The sequence below is a fragment of the Pelodiscus sinensis genome, chromosome 11, assembly GCF_049634645.1.
Source record: "Pelodiscus sinensis isolate JC-2024 chromosome 11, ASM4963464v1, whole genome shotgun sequence".
NCBI lineage: Eukaryota > Metazoa > Chordata > Testudines > Trionychidae > Pelodiscus > Pelodiscus sinensis.
This window is the reverse complement of record NC_134721.1, coordinates 32,264,796-32,282,462: the sequence shown is the minus strand read 5'-3', so window position 1 is coordinate 32,282,462 and position 17,667 is coordinate 32,264,796. Positions and strand designations below refer to the sequence as shown.

General features: G+C 52.5%; 1 protein-coding gene across 2 annotated transcripts in view; it reads right to left on the bottom strand.

The window, feature by feature from the left end:
- Positions 1 to 3,014: 3,014 nt before the first annotated feature.
- GAL3ST3 (galactose-3-O-sulfotransferase 3) overlaps positions 3,015 to 17,667 on the bottom strand; it is a 29,915-nt gene continuing 15,262 nt past the window's right edge. The window contains exons 2-3 of one of the 2 annotated variants that reach the window (XM_075938967.1): positions 6,637 to 6,870; positions 3,015 to 6,042 (exon numbers count right to left, since the gene is read on the bottom strand). In XM_075938967.1, the coding sequence (XP_075795082.1) occupies positions 4,854 to 6,042; positions 6,637 to 6,767 (1,320 nt within the window). In that variant the 5' untranslated portion in view covers positions 6,768 to 6,870 and the 3' untranslated portion in view covers positions 3,015 to 4,853. The remainder of the gene's footprint in view (positions 6,043 to 6,636; positions 6,871 to 17,667) is intronic. The other variant, XM_075938968.1, reaches the window with a different exon arrangement.

Genomic DNA, 17,667 nt, shown 5'->3' with positions numbered 1-17,667 from the left:
GCTTAAAAGATGTTTTGGCTTTTCTTTGTAACTAAGTTCTAGGCCCATGGAATTTCTCCATGAGTATATTTTGTTACCTTCCCATCTAGTCATTATACTTGCAACAGGAATATTGTTGTAATAATAAAAGTTCTTTCTTTTCTTTTATTAACCTGGAAGTGGTTAATTGTTTGCCCTGATTCTTATTTTAGGGGTGTGATTTCCCAAATGATCTTTCCCCTGATTTCTTTATCAACATTTGGGTGGTGGCAGCGGAAGTTTTATTCCCAAGATCTAGGTTTTTTAAGATTTTGGGGGAAGTTTTATACCAAAGCCTGGTAGATAAGGCTTTGGGGTACACTTTCTGGCCCCCACTTCTGCATTTATCATGCCAGAGTGGGGAAGGAGCCATGACAGTTGGTTCACAAATGTTACATCCAGAAGCCTCTGGCTGGCCTCTTGGAAGACCCAGGCCAGGGAATGTCACCTGAATATCCAGCACTTGTCACTGAGCCTAGGGGATGGGAGTGGCATCGGGCAGCAGCTCTGGTCTCTGCTGGGGGAGGGGAGCAGGCCAGGTTGTGGGGCGGTGTCCTTAGAGGAGGAGAGCAGTGCTGGTCTCTATGGGTGACTGGGCTGTGGGAAGGGGGTTGTTCCAGTCCATTTGGAAGGAGTGCTGGAGGGGGGCAGTGCTGGTCTGTCTGGTTGGGTGCAGGGAGATTGTTGCAGTGGGGTGGGGGCTCTTCAGGGTTTTGTGGAGGTGGTGGAGCTGTACTGGGGCAGATGGGGCTGTGCTGGGTCCTGGGGAGGGGAGGGTATGCTGTGCACATGGGACTGTGCTGGGTCCTATGGGGGTGGGGGCTGTGCTGGGGCAGGGGGGCTGTGCTAGGTCCTGCGGGGGGGGGGAGAGGGCATGCTGTGCACATGGGACTGTGCTGGGTCCTATGGGGGTGGGGGCTGTGCTGGGGCAGGGGGGCTGTGCTAGGTCCTGCGGGGGGGGGGGGGGGAGAGGGCATGCTGTGCACATGGGACTGTGCTGGGTCCTATGGGGGTGGGGGCTGTGCTGGTTTCTGTGGAGGGGGGTGGGGGCAGTGCCAGTCCCTATGGGGGAGATAGGACAGTGCCAGTACCTTCTCAGTTGCTGCCTGCGGGTCTGCCCCGGGCCGGGCGGGGGACAGCTCATCCCCGGATGTCTCCCTGGAGTCAGCTCGGGGGGCCACCTGGCTCTGATGGTGGTGGGGGGGCAGTTGCTGTGTCCGTCAGTTAGGCACTGAGCTGTGGGACAGAGCCAATCAAAGGAGGCCGCCGGGGATTAGTGAGAAAATCCCATTGCAAAGTCGGTTGCCCCCGCCACTGCAGAGTCTCAGCCCCAGCTGCAGGGGAGGGGGAGCAGAGGGGCGCTGGGCCCAGTGCATAGACCCTTGCTTTTTCCGCCCTGCCCCCACCCTCTTCAGGAGCCCCACACCCGCAGCACCTCTGCATGGCAAGATTAATCTCTGCAGCTATAGTTGGTGGGGACTGGCTGCCAGGGCCTAAACTAGCTGCAGCCTCTGCTCAGCCCTGGGACATGACCAAGCAGGACAGGCCTGGCACACGGGCAGTGCTGAGCCCAGGGCCATAGCATGGCGCTAAGGGGCGCTGTGCTGCAGGGTGTGGGATGGGGCTCAGTAAGGGGCCAGTCTTCCCTCCTAGTCAGTGCTGGCCCTATTGCCCCAATGCAAGCTCTGAAAACTCCCCCTTATGTCTTAAACTCTCTGTCCTTCCCCACTCCCTGTCACAAGAGCATGTTCAACAGCCCTGCGCTCCACTCCAGAGGTGGCTGCATCTCAGTGCTGGGGGAGGAATCCCTATATAAATAGCCCTTCCGCTCTGCCCCAGAGGCAGCTGCCTTTCCGTATGTGAGCTATGCGCCAGTGGTAGCATTTATATTTGTGATCTCCTATTGCTGCCGGGAGCCATTTATTGTGCTGAAAGCACGGGAAATCTGGACAGATCAAATCTTTTTGCAGAAAACAACCACCTGGGGGCTGGGCTCTGGTACTTCGCTGTGTCGCATCTTCTCCAGGGGTCGCTGTGTGGGTCTCTGCCTATTCCTCTGCACAGGATGAGTGAAGCTCGGGAGGGTAAGAAATCTGTGATGATCATAATCGTCAGCCCCGTGGCTCAGGCCTGTGACTTGGCACTTGCCTAAGTCCCCCTGCGCTGGGAGATGGAAGGTTCCTTTTTAATCTGCATCAGTGCAGAGATTGTAGGCTGATGTATCAGCCAGAGCTAGTTCACTTCGACTCCGGACACACGGGGCTGGCACACTGCTAATGCTACGAGTCTGGCACCCCGTTTGCCCTGCTGCCCATCCACCCTGGCATCCCCTCTGCCCTGCTGCCCCACATCAGAGCTTTGGACCCATCCAGACAGTCTTGCTCCCTGTGCACATGGGAACCCCTCCCCCAGCTGTGCAGAAGCAACTGCAGAGCAGTGCATTCCTCGAGGGGCTGTGGCTGGACTTCAGTGAGGAGTAGATCCAGCCAGTTCTCATCTGCCCTGCCCATCAGGGTGTCCACATCTCTGCCGGTCGCTCTTCCCGCCCCCTGGAGCTATTGGCTGACATGTCTGCATACTGCCCTCAGCCCACCTTGTCCTCCACTCCGGGACCCTCCCCCACATTCTGCATAAGGAGGTGCAGGACAGGGAGCACCAGGTCCCTGAGGGCATGCAGTCTGCCCACTAGATGCCCCTTCACTGTCAGTGTGAGCCAGGGCGAGCCAGGGCTGAGGCATCAGCAGCTCCCCCTCCCTGCCACCTGCCAACGCCTCAGCCCTGGCCCCACACTGACCCCTTGTCTACAGGGGCAAATCTCTGTAACCCATTTAGCTCCCTGGCTAAAGGAGCTTGTGGGCAAGGGGAGGCCCTGTTCTGCTAGAAGCCAGGCTGAGACCTAGCACAGTGTCTCTCAACCAGTGGTCCGAGTACCCTCGGGGTACTTGAGAGAAGTCTTGGGGGGGGGGGGCAGTGTATATAACACAACTGAAATTTGGAGAAAACTGAATTTTTGTTTTAAGTTTTGCAGCGCTTTATTATTTTTGTACTTCTTACACCCAAAAATTTCATTGCCCGCCTGGCTACGATTAAGTTGTTTCAACAAATGTGTTGCAATGGAGAAAAAAATGTTGTGTGTCTGAAAACAGTAGGTACTGGGGGTACTTATAATTTTTCTTTTTGAAAAAGGGGTCCTTTATAAGAAAAGAAGTTGAGAAACACTGACCTAGCAAACACAAGCCTGGGTGACCTGCTTGGAGGGGAGCAAAGTTGGGGGGCTGGGAATGAGGCACCTGGTCCCCTCTACCTGGCAACATGCCTGCAGTGAGTCTAGCCCCGCATTGGTACCATCGAGCCAGTCACCATCCTCAGGAACCAGCCCTCTCCTCCCCAGACACAGCTGCATCAGTCCCTAGAGCCACGGTCCAGGTGTGGGTAACACATGCTGTGTGTGCTGGACAGTCCCCACCTCCAGCTCTTGCCACAGGGAAGACAACAACCTCCTACTGCTGCCAGCTTAGGGCTCCAGTGTCTGCCAAGGGTCAGGGGTCACACCCTGTGGTGTCCAGGGGCACAAAGAGCCACCCCCAGAACTTCCCACCTGCTCCCAATGAGCCACGACACCAGAGCAGACCAGGCACCTCACAGAGTCTTTTATTGGAGGCAAGTTCCCATCCTGCTGACAGCTGCTCAGTGTCAGCCTCTCCTGGGAACCCACTACCCAGGGAGAAGGTCGGGGGGGGGGGGGAGAGGGCCCAGGCAGTGCCCTGCTCTGGGATCCTGGGGAAGGAGTCACGCCCAGCTGGGACATGGTCTCCTTGCCACACCATGGGGACGTCTGTGTGGGGCTGGCTGCACAGGGGCCAGGTGAGTGATTGCATGTGTGACACTGCCTGGGTGCCAGAAGTGCTTCATTCGGGCCTGGAACCACTGAGCTGGGCAATTCCTAGCTCGAGCACCTCTGGACTTGCTGCATCAGGTCTGAATGTAAAAGATTGCTTGAGCCCCGGCACCTTTCCATTACAAATGAAGCCCTGTGTGCAAGATGGGTGGTTAAAGCACATGGGGTGTGGCCCGAAGGGGGGACTGGGCGATGGACAGATGTCTGACCATGGTGATGGGGTGTGAGCGTGCTCTGCGAGTGATGGGGGGTATCTGTGTGCACAAGGAGGGGGTGTGGTGCTGTGTGCCAGTGGAGGGGGCTTTCTCTTGCATACCTGGCGATATTGTGAGGGGCCTGCCCGATTGCCTGGGCAGGGGTTTGAGTCCTGCCTCCCCAGGGTTTAGCTGGGCCCGTGTCTCCCACGCAGTGCTGTGTGCCCAGCTGAGTGGTGGTGCTAAGGGGAAGCATGGGCCAGTGCTGAGGGGGAATATTAGGGAGAACAGGCTGGGGTCAGGAGTCCCCATCTTGGCCACAGACCAAGGACACTGTTGTTCCATGCTGAGCTGAGTGTCCCTCCCAGATGCCCCAGTCTGACTCCCAGGACTGTGCCGGGCAGATCTTTAAACCAGAACCCGGGCAAACCATCCAGAACTTGCCAAAACCGACGCGCAGCAGGCTCAGGAAGGGCAAGTGGCAGCTTCCCGGCAGTGCCAGGTCAGGCCCCAGTAGAACTGAGTTTGGATCTAGCCCCCCCCACGAAGGGGTATGGGATACTGGGGCAGGGAGTGGGCCTGTCAGAAGGAGGGAGAGGGGGTCCAGTAAAGGGCTGTCCCCATGGCTGGTCCCAGGGTGGTGGTGGGCAGCTAGGCTGGCACAGCAAGCTGGCTCCACGATCCCTACACAGCTCCAGGCCCACGTGTGAGTCTCCAGTCCAGGCTAAGGTCCCAGCTGCTGCTCAGGCGGCCTTGGGCATTGCGGGGTGGCGGAGTGGGAGGGGCCTGACTGGGCGCGGGACGGCCCGGGGGGGCAGCGGGCGGTGGGGCATGGCCCTGCGGCGGGTCCGCAGGCTCTGCTTGCGCAGCAGGTAGCGGGAGTACTGCACCTCGGGCATGGCCAGCTTCAGGCAGCGCTCGTCGGGGGGTGCCCCCGAGCCTGGCACGGCCGGAGGCAGGTCGTAGCCCACAATGTCCACCTTGGAGCTGGGCTGCCAGGGCCGCAGCTCCTTGTTCTTGATCTGCGTGGCAGGGCGCAGTTGGGGCTGCCCACCGAAGCAGCGGCGCAGCAGCTGGTCACGGGCCCGGCGCAGCGCCCGTGCCTCCTCCGCCACACACTCCCGCCCCGCCTCCGCCACCTTGCGCCAGAAGGTGGCGTTGAAGTGGTCATACAGCTGCGCGTCCAGCGCGTTCCAGGTGCGGATATGGGCGGCCAGCGCCTCCGAACTGATGTTGCCCTTGGACCGGGGGCCCCGCATGTTGAGTTTGACATAGAGCACGTCCTCCAGGTCCCAGGCCAGCAGGCGGCGCAGCAGCACCAGCGACTCGTCGAAGTACTCGGCGATCATCACCAGCGAGAAGACCTCTTCCATCTGGCGGAGAAAGTGGGGCAGGTAGGCGGGGTCGGCCGGGCTGTGGTCGTTGTCCCCGCCCAGGTCGTAGAGCAGGGTGTTGTGGGCGTACATGGAGAACTTCTCTTGGGGGCGGTAGAAGGCCAGTGGGTTGGCCAGGAAGGCTTCCATGGAGGCGTTGGGCACCCGCTTGAAGGCGGCGCAGTACTGGTTGTAGTAGGTGAAGAGCGACTCGAACATGGCGACGGGCTCGCGCAGGATGGTGACGTAGAGCGTGTCGTTGGGCATGAGGCGGCGCAGCTCCTGGCGCTGGAAGCGCAGGTGGCTGGCGATGATGCGCGGCGGCAGGGTGTGCGGGTGCACAAAGCGGGCAGAGAAGTTGCGAGGGTAGCAGAACTGGTGGTCGCAGGCGTGGTGGGGAAGCGCCACCGTCACGTTGTGCTGCTCGGCGAAGCGGAAAAGGATGTTCTGCACCGTGGTGCCCGCGGTCTTGTGGGTCTTCAGGAAGGCCACCGAGGTGTGCTTGGGGCGTGATGAGGGGGCCGGGGGGCAGCCCAGGGAAGAAGGCTTGGGGGACCTGCTGGGGAAAGTAGGGGTCAGAGCAAGGGGAATGGCCAGGCTGGCACCCCTCTGAGCCCCTGCCCTGATCAGTCCACGAGGAACCATCCATTCCCTTTCCATGTCCCAGCTCCACATGCCCCTCTGCCTTCTCCCAAACCCTAACTTCATCTGCCCCCGTCCCTAGCCCCATGCCCACTGGCCCCTGGATCATCCCACCCATCCATGCCCTACTCCCAGCCACCCCTGTGCCCATTCCCTAGCCCTGTCCCCACAGCCCCACTCAACGTGTCCCTGCTCCGTCCTCTAGCTTAGTGGTCCCCAATCTTATGTGGCTGCCACGTCCCCGGGGGCGGGGGCCATGCACGCGCTGTGTGCCCAGGACGGGGGCCGCGCATGCGCTGGGTGCCCGGAGCCCAGGGCACGAGAATGGCTCGGGCCGGCCCTGGTCACTAGGCAGGCGCACATAAATGCCCCGGCGGGCCCCATGACGCCCATGGGCACCATGTTGGGGACCCCTGCTCTAGCTCTACCCCTCCCTGAGCTCCACCCCTTCTTCTAGCTCTGCTCCCTGCAAGGCCTCAGCCCTCCAGCCCTGCCCCTCCTTGCTCTGTACCAGTTCAGGTGCGTGCTCTGATGGATGAGCAGGCTCAGGGTGCTGAGCACCAGCAGCAGCAGCAGCAGCAAGGCCTTCTTACGGGACATCGTCTTGAGGGCACAGTGCAGAGGAGGGAGAGCATAGGGCATGGTGGGTGCTGGCTCCCCCCTACCTGGGCACCATCCAGCCGGGCACCTCCTTCATCATGGAGCCACCGGGCAGGCAGCAGGGCCAACGTCTCACCAGGGAGGCCTGGGGGAAGAGGGACAGGTGAAATGCTGGGCTGCCCGCTTCTCACACTCACACCGCCACCCTGCCCCTTTGCAGCACTCACCACCAGCCCATGCCCCTTTTCACAGGCACACCTGGCCTCTTTACACCCCGCCCCCCCGTGCACTCACACTGACCTTCACACTCACGTGGGCACAAGCCACAGGACATTCCAGGCTACAGATCCCAACTCAGGAACGGGACCAACGTTCTTCAGCCCTAGGACCATGACCCTGCATGTTGCTGGGTTCAAAGGCATGTTGCTCAGTGGTGCCCAGCTCCCCACGTAAGCCAGGTCCCTCTGTCTGGTGGCCCTGCCCCCAGCATCATTTACCACTCTGCCACCCTGTGCCATGGGCACACGTTGCCAGCACTGAGCTGATATTTCCTCCCAGATTATGGTTACAACCAGTGAGTGAGCCCATCCCTGCGGACCCCACCAGAAGCAGCCCTATTGGCTGGCAAGCCCCCATTGACAAACCCCATCAAGCCCTATCAGTTAGACAGTTTTTAATCTAGTTAATAGGGGCTTGTGACTGTGCTCTTCAGGGTTCAGGACAAATGACAGGGAGACTCCAGAGGGAACAGAAGTCCATGGAGTTTATTGAGGCAGCTCTCCACATCCTCCCTGGGCAAGGAATCCCCCCAGTCTCCACGAGGCTCTTCGGAACTAGCCAGACAGGTTTCTTGGGGATAAAACAAAGAAATAGTCCCAAACCCAAGCAGGGATGTAAGAGTTTAATTGGCTGATGCTTATCGGTTCCTGTTAATGGTTAAACTCTGCTAGGGAGCGTGGGGCTGGAAGTTGGAATCCTGATTGGTCACATTGTTACTATTTTATACATTTTTTTTTCAGCCCTAATCCCAGCCTCAATAGTTCTTTGCCAGACTTAGCTTCTTCTGGAGGCCTCTGGCATGAGCACCCTCTGTAGAGGGTCTGAGCTGGGCAGGAAGCAAGGGACAGGAGATCTGTTCTGCACCCTGGTCAGGTAGCAGTTGGGCTGTTCTCCAGTGCTCTCCCCCGGTAACTGCATGTGTCCGTGTGACGGGGAGGGGTGAGTGGGTTCATAGCACCTCCGTAACCCTTGCTGGCTGACACTACAAACTGATCTGTGCAATTCGCATTGGTGCATGGTGGCCAAAGTGTGTTTATTGCTCATGTGCTACACACTTGGCTGCTTGCGTTGGAGCTGCGTGTACCTACCAGTAGGGCTTGTGCCAATGCAAAATACAGTGCACTATGGTCAGGTAGCCCAGTGCGCCGTGTGGCGCTGTCCACCGTGACGCCCTTGGGAAAATATTCCGAATGTGCCATGGGATAGAACCAGCTCTCCCAGGGATCTTGGGGAGATGGGGCTAGTTCCCGGCATGCAACTTTCTCCATCCCATAATAACATCCATATCCTATCATTTTTTGCACTTTCTGGTTTTGAATCCCCCAAACTCAGGTGAACTTTTCTCTGCCCACCATTTCTGAAGGAAGCACAAAGTTCTCCCTCCTCTGCACTGTTCTCATAAACGCTGTAAATACAGGATGCAGTGTCCTCCTGTATGTGCAGTAACCGCATCATTGGGGAACATAAGGATTTATCTGAGGACAGTTTGCTGAGGGACACAGTGAAGAACAATCCAAGGTTGTTGGGAGCATTCCTGGAGTGGCTGCAGATGGTGGAGAGCTGCGCCTGGGCCCGAGAAATGAGCACTGACTGGTGGGATCGCATCCTAGTTCAGGTTTGAAACCATGACCAGCGGCTGCAAAAATTTCAGCTGCAAAAGGCCACGTTCCCGAATCTGAGTGCCGAGCTCCTCCCTGCCCGCTAGCATGTGGACAGCAAAGAAGCAAGTGGCAATTGCACTTTGGAAGTTTGCGCTGCTGAATTGCTACTGCTGAGGGGGAAAATTGTTTTGAAATTGCAAAATCCACTCAAGGACAGATAGCATTGTGCACTGGATTTTCATCAAGGTGTTCTCACGGGGCCCTCAGTTCAGATTCCAACAGAGTGAATTCACCCACAGGAGATTTTGGCCTTTGGCAGGAGATCTATGGGGTGTAAGTGGGGCTAGGGCATCAATGTTTCTTTTATCAGCTATATTTCTGCAAAGTGCTTGTATTTCACCGGAACTGGTGCGTTATCTTCCCGCAGAGCCTGCTGTGAGCAGCAAATGGTGACCTTGCCCAGACTGCTGCTAATGTTCTCAACACCAGATTGGACTAGACCTGGATGCTGACACTTATCAGACCCAAATGGCACTTCTGCTCTCTAGGAAATCCCTGTATCGTGGCGGGAGAGCCAGGGGATGCCAAGCAGGTTCAGGAAGTGGGTGAGTTAGCCAGGTGAAATTGCAAGGTCTTCTGGTGGCTTTGAATTACAGCCCAGAGGAGTGCAGTCTCCTAGAAGACCAGGCCCAAGGACAGCAGCTTCCCTCACTTGCCACCACTGTGGGAGGAGCTTCCCTTGCACTGGTTTGTGAGAGTAAACCCAGTGTCCAGGAAATTATTAGATGTTCCTGAGTCCAGCTGACTGCGGGGTTAGACAGGGTTCCAAGCCGGCAATCTGTCTGAAGGGGGGCCTGGCTGTTGTCCATGTTGATTAGGATACACCTAGGGTTGCCAGGTGTCCGGTTTTGAACCGGACAGTCCAGTATTTGAGCTTTCTGTTCGGGAAACAAAATGAGAAAATAGAAATGTCCGGTATTTTCTAAATCAGATGTAATGGAGATTGTGATGTAATGTCGAGTGTGTCTGGTATTTTTGTTGAAACCATCTGGCAACCCTAGATACCCTCTGCTTCGTAGGTGTATCTACTCAGGGAATCTGATGTTGCTGTTCTGTCCTGTCAAATCTCCAGAGAGGCTGATCCCATCTGTCTTCCTGGATTATCTGTGGAACAGGACTTGAGGGGACACCTAGTGGCAAAGTGGCCATGTTGCCCAGAGTACAGGCAGAGGCCACTCAAACAACGATATTTCGTCTCTTAACCTACATGCCAAATCTACCTGCATGGGTTTGGGCCCAGTAATTGCAGGGGAGGATGAGCTGTGGGAACGGAGCTCATTAGGCAGGGATGGGCGTGTTCTTGATACCACTCAGTCAACTGTCAGTCAGATACACAACTCAATGGAAGGGTGCAAGTGCACTGGCAGCATTGGACCAGTTCATCTCTAATCTCATCTGCGAGGCCTAGGCAGAAATGGCAGGGAACAGAGTGGTGTAGATTTACCATGTCAGTGACTGGGTGCTGGAAATGGATGACACAAAGACTGCAAAGGGTCGAGGGCCTTCTCTGAGTAACCCCTGAGCAATTTTGGCAGAGTAGGCATGGGTTGTATTATCGAATGTGAGCGGAAAGACACAAACAGATTCCTCAAAGCCGTGGAGAGTTGAGTCTCCCCAGAACGTGATGCCCAAGCCAGTGCTTTGTCTGTCAATAAGCTGATGTCAGGTGCATCACCAGCCATGACAGGAGCAGCAGGTGCCTTGCTGAGACACCCCTGCAAGATCTGAGGGTTCCCATCAAACCACCCTGATAACCGGATCTTGTACATGCTGGGCTGGCTCAGCAAATTATAGAACACTAGAACTGGAAGGGCCCTCGAGCTCATCGAGTCCAGCTCCCTGCCCTCACAGCAGGATCAAGCACTGTCTAGACCAGTGTTTCCCAAATGGTGCTCCATGGAACCCCGGGGTTCCAAGAAATGAAAATAAGGGTTCCGTGAGAAAATTCCATTACAATAACATTTTATTATTTTTAAAAACTAATAATTAATATTTTAAGCATTTATTAATTTTATTGAAAACAATTTTCATTTGTGTTAATCTCGTGATCTTATTTAGCATTTGTTTATTATTATCCTTACTTATTTGTGGTCTACTTTTTCAGCTCCATATATTAGACTATTATTAGGGGTTCCGCAAAATTCTTTCAAGTTTAAAAGGATTCCATGGCCAAATAAAATTGGGAGACACTGGTCTAGACCATCCCTGACAGATGTCTATCTAAGCTGCTCTTAAATCTCTCCAGTGATGGAGATTCCACAACCTCCCTAGGAAACTTATTCCAGTGTTTAACCACCCTGACAGTTAGGAAGTTTTTCCTAATGTCCAACCTAAACCTCCCTTGCTGCAGTTTAAGCCCATTGCTTCTTGTCCTAACCTCAGGCTGTCTCTAGACTACATCCTTCTTTCAACAGAGGGATGTAAATTAGATATGTCGAAATTGCAAATGAAGCTGGGATTTAAATATCCCATGCGTCATTTGCATAATCGCATCATGGTGCTCTTTCGAAAAAGCACCATTTTGAAAGTAAAACCGCAGTCTAGACATGGATCTTTCGAAAAAGCCTGCCATTTTAAATCCCTGCTTCATTTGCAATTTTGACCTGTCTAATTTATATCCCTCTGTCGAAAGAGGGATGTAGTCTAGACACAGCCTCAGAGGCCAAGGAGAACAATTTTTCTCCTTCCTCCTTGTAACACTCTTTTAGGTACTTGAAAACCGCTATCATGTCCGCTCTGTCTTCTCGTTTCTAAACCAAACAAGCCTAATTCTTTCAGTCTTCCCTCATAGCTCATATTTTCTAGGCCTTTAATCATTCTTGCTCTTCTCTGGACCTTTTCTAATTTCTCCACATCTTTCTTGAAATGTGGTGCTCAGAACTAGACACAATACTCCAACTGAGGCCTAATCAGCACAGAGTAGAGCAGAAGAATGACTTCTCATGTCTTGCTCACAACACTCTTGTTAATGCATCCCAGAATCATGTTTGCTTTTTTTGCAACAGCATCACACTGTTGACTCATATTTAGGTTGTGGTCCACTACGACCCCTAGATCCCTTTCTGCAGTAGTCCTTCCTAGACAGTCACTTCCCATTCTGTATGTGTGCGACTGATTGTTCCTTCCTAAGTGGAGTACTTTACATTTGTCCTTATTAAACTTCATCCTAATGGGGGGAGGGGTTCCAGGACCACTGGAGCCTGCAAGTGCAAAAAAGTATTTCCTCACTGTAGCTGGGCCACTTGGTTCTGGACACCTTGAACCAGCTCTGCAATGTCCAGGCACGCCTGCCATGGAGATGTCATTGTGACTGCAAGGGACTCCTGGGGGCATAGTAGAGGCCAGGCACCATTTTTATATCGAAGCACGATAAAGACAAATGCATGAATACGCATCTCTGAGCTCTCTTCCCTGGGCCTGAGTTTGTCGGTGCTCAGCTGGTCGGATTGACTGGACTATGGTGGAATCTCTAATAGGTCCTGGCTCATGGTGTGGCTGGCACCGCTGCCTCTCCCCCCCCCCAGACACATTCATCCCTTGTCTTCCTCCTTCCCACTGTTTATAGCAGGAGGTTCTGTCTTAGGCTCTCTCACAGTGGTCAGCGGGGTGCTGGTGGGCTCTCTTTGAGGTCTGGCCTGCAGGCTGTGGGAAAAGCAGCCGCACTGCACCACATCAGTTGTGCTTCATGGCGTTGTACATGCTGGCTGCAGTTGGCTGTCACGGGATTCTGCTGCTGCGCCTTGACGTACCCCTTTGCCTGCAGTCCCCCTTCAATCTTTTCACCGATGTCTATGTTTCCACAGCTACGCCACAGCTGTGCCCATGCAGCCTCTTCTCCCCATGAACCCTTGGAGAGCCAGTCCCTCCTGTCACTACAGGCAGGAAGTGTCTAGTGCACAGAACCACTAGGGGCAGTGAGGCAGTGGCACACAAGGGCCAGCTGCTAGGTGTGCTTGCCAAGCTGAGTGATCAGGTAAAGGCATTTCAAAACTATAAGGGTAGAGGCTTTAAGGGGTGCATGGCCACTGGGCAGTGTTCAGACTTGCCCACCACAGCGGTCACTGTGGCAGGGCACAGCCAGTGTGGGACAGCTGCAGAGGACTGCTCAGAGTGACACGGGTCACACACAGTCTATACTCACACAGCAGTGACCTCATTAGGTCAGCCCTGGCTCCACAGCCGCCAGAGAGGTGGGTCGCTGTTGGGGGGTGCCTCCCTTGGGTAGGGACAAATTTCACTATAGACATAAGCACAAATGACTTGACACAAGGCGGTTTACATCAGCCAAATTTTGTCATGTAGGCCAGGCCTCAGGCCAAGACTACCCTAAAGCAGAAGGTCGAATTAACATATAGGGTTGCCAGATGGTTTAACATAAAATAATGAACACCCCTCCCCCCTCAAAAAAAAAACCAAGAAAAAATTCTGTTGAAAAAAAAAAGGGGGGGAGGGGGAGGGAGAGGGGACCAAAGTTGTTGACCAAAAAAACAAACACGCACTCCTCACTCCCCCGTCCCCACCAGCTGCGGCAGGGGAAAATTGTCCCTGCCAGGCTTCCGTCCAAGGGAAACAGGAAATATTGGTATTTTCTGATTTTTTTTTTTTTTTTTTTAACGGATGGAGGACCTGAATAATGGACAGTCCAGGTGAAAACCAGACAACAACCCTATTAACATATGCAACCCCAGCTATGTTAATTACATAGCTGGAGTCCACGTTAACTTAATTTGAGCTTCCCCACTGTCCCCACAGCGGGAGGCCAACAGGAGGTAATGCTCCCATTGGCTTCCCTTGCTCCTCGCAGGGGCAGGAGTACCAGCCGCTGACAGGGATGCCCTCTGAGTTAGCAGGTCTTTACCAGACCCACTAAATCAAACTCCGGAAGATCTAAGTGAAGACATGCCTCAGTGTGGTTCTGGGCTGCCCCATCGCAGGACTGCAGCAGTTTTGCATTCTAGTGGAGTGGCAGCTTTGCTATAGCTCTGGTTATGACCAGTTTTCTGATTAAAGCTTAACTATTCTAAGTGGTCACTAATCTGTACAGTTGCTTGGGTTGCCTTTAAATTTGATGGGCCTTGTGGGGGGTTCATGATCAGGTCACTGATCCAAATCGGGGGCCATTTGGCCAATGGATTCCTGAGATACAACTCCTCCCCAAACAGTGTTTCTTCAAGTTGACTTATTCTGGCCACATTTTTTTTAGCACACAGACAGAGCTCAAACCATGGCTTAGGTTGCTGCACCATGTTCCTCAACACTCGAGGGCTACCCAGCAGAGTGCACGACACCCGCCAGCCCTTTGGGGAAAGTCAAATTACAAGATTATTTGAAAAAGAGTTTGCTTCTTCAGCTAGGAATGCACCAAACAGTTCCAAAAGCACACCCCTGATGGATTCCCCTGAGCATGTGCAGGTTTTTAGCTGGATAGCTCAAGCAGATAAGCACCAGTCCTCTGAACCTGACTCTCTGTGACACGGATATGCCAAGGCATGTCCTGCTAGGTATAAACATTTTATTAAAGCTAATGGTTGGAACCAACATTCACATTACACAGGTTTAGAGGTAAGGCTCTGTACATCTGGGGTCATGTTTGGATTACTGAAAATTAAAAGTCTTGCTTTAGAAAGTCACAAGATATAAACCGTACGTAATCAGCACTGACCCAGATTTAGGTGTGTGACTTTTTAGGCATTAGGGAATAAGTGTTTGGGTACGTCATCCAGGGGAAGCTTTACAGAGCTAGTCATGGTAGAGTGGAGATGTACATGGGTGGAGGCTGTCCCTCAGTCTGTCCGTATCTAGGGTAGGCTTTCTGTAGAAAGGTGCATTCTTCCGAGGGTTACCTCCCATCCCTGGTTGGCAGGCACAGACAAGGCTCTCTCATGCTGTAAGCAGGTAATAGTCTGAGTCACCCCCCATTATCAGTTCAAGCCCTACCTTACTAGAAAGCGGAAAGATGTCAGGAGGCATATTGCTGACATCTGTCTGGTATTTTTAAAATCATGATTAATGCTTAGCACTGTGGCTAAGACTATGTCATGGAGGGCACAGAAATTCTGACTTCATGTGTGCCGGGATGGGGGGTTGCCTGCCTGACACACTCCCCCTTTTGTGGCTCCTGTATGTGTGCTGGGTTTTGAAGGGCTCACCTGTTGAGCAGTGCTTGAGGTACACTCTCTACATCTCTCTCCCACAGTGTGATCTGGGGAAGGCCTACTTCTCCGGGGGGGTGTCTACACAGCACCCTTACATCAAAAAAAGCTATGCAGTTTGCACTAAGCAAATTGCGTAGCTTATTTCAAAGTAATTTCAAAATAGCTTATTTCGTTATTCTGAAACACCACTTAACCCTCGGGCAATGAGGTTTACAGGGATGTTGGAATAGTGAGCCTGTTATATTTCGATATAATGGGCTTGCTTTTAAGGCGTAGAATAGCTATTTCAGGATACTGGAGGTATCTTGAAATAGCTCTGCAACATAGATATAGCCTGAGCGGGCTGCTTAGAACTGACCGTATTAAAGGGACATCAAACTATCCTGGTGTGAAGGAAAGATGGGAAGATTAGTAAGAGGCCAATATGACTTAATAAAGAGCCCTTTAAAATACACAAGCAACCCCACAAAAAGTGAAAGCATGGACAAATTGCTGAGGAGGACTACAGACGAATAATACAAGCCTGTAAGAACAAAATCAGAAAAGATCAGGTTCACAATGAGTCACATCTAGCAAGGGATATAAAAGGCAATAAGAAGAGGTTCTTTAAATACATTAGGAGCAAGTGAAAGAGGAAGGAAACTGCAGGTCTTCTATTTAGTAGTTAAGAAGAGTTAACTGATGACTCAAAAAAGCTGAGATGCTTAATGCCTCCTATGCTTCAGTCTTCAGTGAAAATGTTAATGATGACCAGATATTCAATAAAATTAATATTAACATGGAGGAAATAGGCAAAGAATGGCTTAAATAATCTACTATTCATTTATTTGAGAGAGCTTGTTCAAGAACTCCTCAGAGCTAGGACCACCCAATTCGACTACAGCTTCCTCTTATCAAACTTAAAGAAAGATAAGGGTTTGGATGTACAAGGAAAATGGAATGGGCCTGAAATGGGATTGCTTCTCAGGAAACCATATAGAAAAGAGACAGAATCTCCACGCAGGTGAAATGGGATGGTTGGAGTCCCGGGCCCAAGCCTCCCACCCCACAAGTGCCCTTTGGGAAGTGTGTCGGGGGGCTGAAGCAACCCCCTCAGATTCATACGGGGATATTGTTGGCTGTTCCCTTTCATCGGGGAGTGAGGGGAAAGAGCACGGTTTGCTACATTCCTCACTAGCTGGAGAAAGCAGGGGGCAGATGAGTTGTGCATTTTGCTCTTGCTCCCTGACAGGGAAAGGAAGGGAAAGAGCAAGCAGCCCTGGTATGAATCTCGGGGGGGAAAGGGCTCTACACCCCCAGCTCTTCCCCCTATGCGCATGTACACATACACATAGTCCCCAGCCCAGAGCCCCTCCTCACCCACAACCCCTGACTCCTGCACCCCCACACTCTCAGCATACTATACCTGAGCCTCTCCTTAAGGAGCCGAGCAACACCGGGTAAATGTGCTATAAGTTAGATGTTTTCAAGACCAAGCCAGCGGAGTCTGATGAAATTCAGCCTAAGGTACTTAAGGAACTAGCTAAAGCAAAGTCAGAACCATTAACAATTCTCTTTGGGAGCTAATACGAGGATGGGGGAAATCCAGGAAGCACAGAGAAGGGCAAACACAGCACCTGTTTTTAGAAAGGGGAATAAAGAGGACACGGGGAATTATAGACCAGTCAGCCTAACTTTGATAGCTGGAAAGATAATGGAACAGATTATTTAAAAATCAATATGTAAGCACCTGGAGGATAATAGGATTATAAGGAACAGCCAGCATGGATGTATCAAGAACAAATCTTTCCAAACCAACCTAATTTCAGTCTTTGACTGAGCTAAATGCCTGGTGGATGGGGGAAAGTAGCAGACGCGATATATCTTGATTTTTACTAAAGCATTGAAGAGAATCCCATATGACATGCTCATAAGCAAACTGGGGAAATACGATCAAGATGAAATTACTCTAAGGTGCGTGCCCACTGGTTGAAGGACTGTAGTTATCAATGGATCATTGTCAAAATGCATGAGTGTAGCTGGTGAGGTCCAGAAGGGGTCAGTATTGGTTCAGTACGATTCAATATTTCCATTAATGACTTGGATAATGGAGTGGAGAGTAGGTCTATATGTGTAAGCACCTGAGGATGATAGGTGGGCCTGGGCTCATTGGTTACCTTCATAGTTACACACAGGCTATGTCTACACTACAGAGTTTTTGCAGAAAACAGCTGTTTTTCCAGAAAAACTCGCAGAGCATCCACACCTCAAGTGCGTTTTTGCACAAGTAAATCAAAAGATCAGAGGGGTTTTTGTGCAATTGGTAATCCTCATTCTACAAGGAAGAATGCCTTTTTGTGTAAGAGCTCTTGTGCAAAAAGGTGTGTGTGGACAGGGAAGAAGGGTTTTTTGCGCAAGAGGAGGGAATAGGAAAAAGCACAGGTGGCCTGGTGGCCAGTCTGTCTATAGCAATCACTGCTTACTTGTGAGAGAGCATCCAGGCAGTCTGGACACTGTCTTGTGCAAAAGCACATTGCTTTTTCGATGCACTTTTGCAGCGTGGATGCGCTCTTGTGCAAGAAGTTTTTGTGGAAGATCTCTTCCAACAAAAGCTTCTTGTGTAAGAAGCCTGCAGTCTAGAAGTAGCCACATGGTCCTGGTACACAGGGAGCCAGTTTAAAAGCTGGCGCCCCACATACAATGGTTCCCTGGGAGCCACCTTCCCCCCCCCCATGGTCCTGCCTCTCTGCAGGGTGGGGTGCAGCAGGTGGGAGGCAGTACACATGGGGAGACGTGCCATATTTCAAAATAAGCTATTCTGAAATACAATTGAAATAAGATGCAATTTGCATAGCGCAAATTGTGTAT